Source organism: Tribolium madens, unplaced genomic scaffold (assembly GCF_015345945.1).
Source record: "Tribolium madens isolate multiple individuals breed KSU strain unplaced genomic scaffold, Tmad_KSU_1.1 Scaffold_96;HRSCAF=242;Tcas5.2_LG5, whole genome shotgun sequence".
NCBI classification, from domain to species: domain Eukaryota; kingdom Metazoa; phylum Arthropoda; class Insecta; order Coleoptera; family Tenebrionidae; genus Tribolium; species Tribolium madens.
Genome location: NW_025401068.1, coordinates 13,217,361 through 13,219,704, shown reverse-complemented (window position 1 = coordinate 13,219,704; position 2,344 = coordinate 13,217,361). Strand labels below are relative to the sequence as shown.

Genomic DNA, 2,344 nt, shown 5'->3' with positions numbered 1-2,344 from the left:
GGAGAGGAACAAAAATGGAGTAAACGAGTTGACAAAACCGAATTGGAAAAACTACAAAGCGAAACAACGTTGAAATTATAAGAAAAAATAAGTTTCCATTCACTATTTTTTTGTTAAAATAAAGATAAACTTGGATAAGTGATAAACAAATATGGAGGTGTTTTAAAACAAAGAGGTTTTTATCAATGTAATCCCCTCCAATATCGGTATTTACCCACCTCTAATCCTTAATTGCTCTTGGTCAATAATGTAAATGAATTTTGACCACTAGGAAAGAAAACCAACTTTACAACCTTTTGACAAAATAAATAATTGTACTTTTTGGAACCTATTCAATCAATTCAAAAATAACACAATTAAGAATTTACATTTACACACAAGAAACGCTGAAAAGCCACTAAAATATAATTTTTTTACGTTGCATTTAAAATAAATTAACCATATCTTTATCACTACAATGATAGTGGGTATGAATCTTTATTCACAATCACTAATGTAATATGCCGATTACTAACCTTTTAAAGGTTGGGAAACACAGCATTAAATCTCATGAGGAGTAATGATATTACTTCTCTTAGGCGGTAATATGCAGGATAGCCAACCTTAAAATTACAAAAATCCCGGGAATTTTTTCTTTCAAATTGGCAAGTTACACATAAGATTTTGCTAAATTAGTATTCAATTGCTTTTGTAGCAGTTTTTCTTACTTCTGGGGAAGTACACTGCTCCATTTCGACGATTTTATGTCTCATACTCCTACGCTAAGTTTTTCCGTCATTTTGATCGACTATTGGAGGTGGCCTTGTGTGTTTTATATGGTCGATTTCCTGGTTTTATCTGATTTATGATTCACCTCAAGAACATCCAAGGATTAAAAAGGACGAATGGGAGAAACTCGAAAAGAAAATCGCTAAGACAACAGTGAAGAAACGAAGTAGTCCGGTCATAAAAATAGTGGTCAAATAACGAAAATTCCGACAGAGCTAAATTTTGGTGGAGACCTTGGGCACACCATTATAAATAAAGTGTCAAAAGTCCCCATCGATCCCATGTGTGCTAAAAAAGTTTTTCGGGGTCAAAGGTCAAAATGTGTCGTTTTTTAGATTTTTTTCGAAAACGGTAAGTTTTATCAAAAAAGTAGCCCAGACAAAAATTATAGATCTGCGGTACTCTCCAACGTAATGGATTTTGCCCCAAATTACTCAGAAAGCATTAATGGAATATCTGCCATTTTTGGCGGTTTCGCTGGTTATTTGTCAACAAAGCTATTTTCTGCTTTTGTCAAAAACGAACACAGTTTTGAAAAATGGCAATTTCTGTTTTGGATATTAGCATGCGCTAATATTGTATCTTTTTTAGTTTTTATTTGGTTGGGGACTTCGGAATTGCAGGAATGGAATTCAAACAGTGTGATTAAAAAAAGGAGGCAACAGAATAAATAAAATTAGATTGTTAATTAGCACATGGAATGCGCTGGTAAAAGTTTATTACACATAAAAAATTTAAGAAATTCCTAGAGTAAATTTTGCTTAAGACTAAATAGCAATATTTCTTGTTCCATTATAATTAAAATACAATCTTGGTTAAAAATTTAAATTTTATTTCAGACGTGAAACAACCTTTAGCTATTTTTTGTTAAAATATTTTTTTAACTAAAATTGCCGAGTCGTGCTTATTATAGTTCCTATAGGGTAATTCAAATGTAAAGTAAGATTTGAACCTCAAAAATTACCTATAAAATGATACTGATAAAAATTCTCCCAAGTAGCTGTTCCAAATTTATAATATTTGGTCAAATGCTTCTAAAGTTATTACAAAAAACAAATTTCCATACCCATATTCCAAGGGCGGTAATATTCTTATCAGTAGAGATAAGACAGGAGTTATTATTTAAATTAACATCAATTTACAGGTAATTTTTGAGGCCCAAATATTGCTTCACATTCATGAATTACTGTGTATATTCCAATATAGGAACTCTAGTGGCTATATAACCCGTTTGTAGCAGTAATTTTTGCTTAATAAAAATAAAATATAAAAAAATCTTCAACGAATTCAAATTATGGCAAAAAACTCAGGTAGCTCCACATATTACACTACTTCCTCGTTCAATTTCGTCTTTAGAAATCCTAACATGTCAGCGTGTTTTGTCGCTAATGGTCATCATGGGATTCATGATTCACCACATGATTCGAATCAACATTTCCATAGCCATCGTCGAAATGGTGGTTAGAAACAACTCTAACACCTCGCTTGAATCTCACGGTCCTCGTTACAACTGGGACGAAGAAGCCAAGAACGACATTTTGGGCTACTTCTTCTGGGGTTACCTCATCACTCAAGT

General features: G+C 32.4%; 1 protein-coding gene across 1 annotated transcript in view; it reads left to right on the top strand.

The window, feature by feature from the left end:
- Positions 1–2,011: 2,011 nt before the first annotated feature.
- Positions 2,012–2,344, top strand: part of LOC123014009 (sialin-like) — a 3,921-nt gene continuing 3,588 nt past the window's right edge. The window contains exons 1-2 of the mRNA XM_044412894.1: positions 2,012–2,078; positions 2,125–2,342. Of these exons, the coding sequence (XP_044268829.1) occupies positions 2,063–2,078; positions 2,125–2,342 (234 nt within the window). The 5' untranslated portion in view covers positions 2,012–2,062. The remainder of the gene's footprint in view (positions 2,079–2,124; positions 2,343–2,344) is intronic.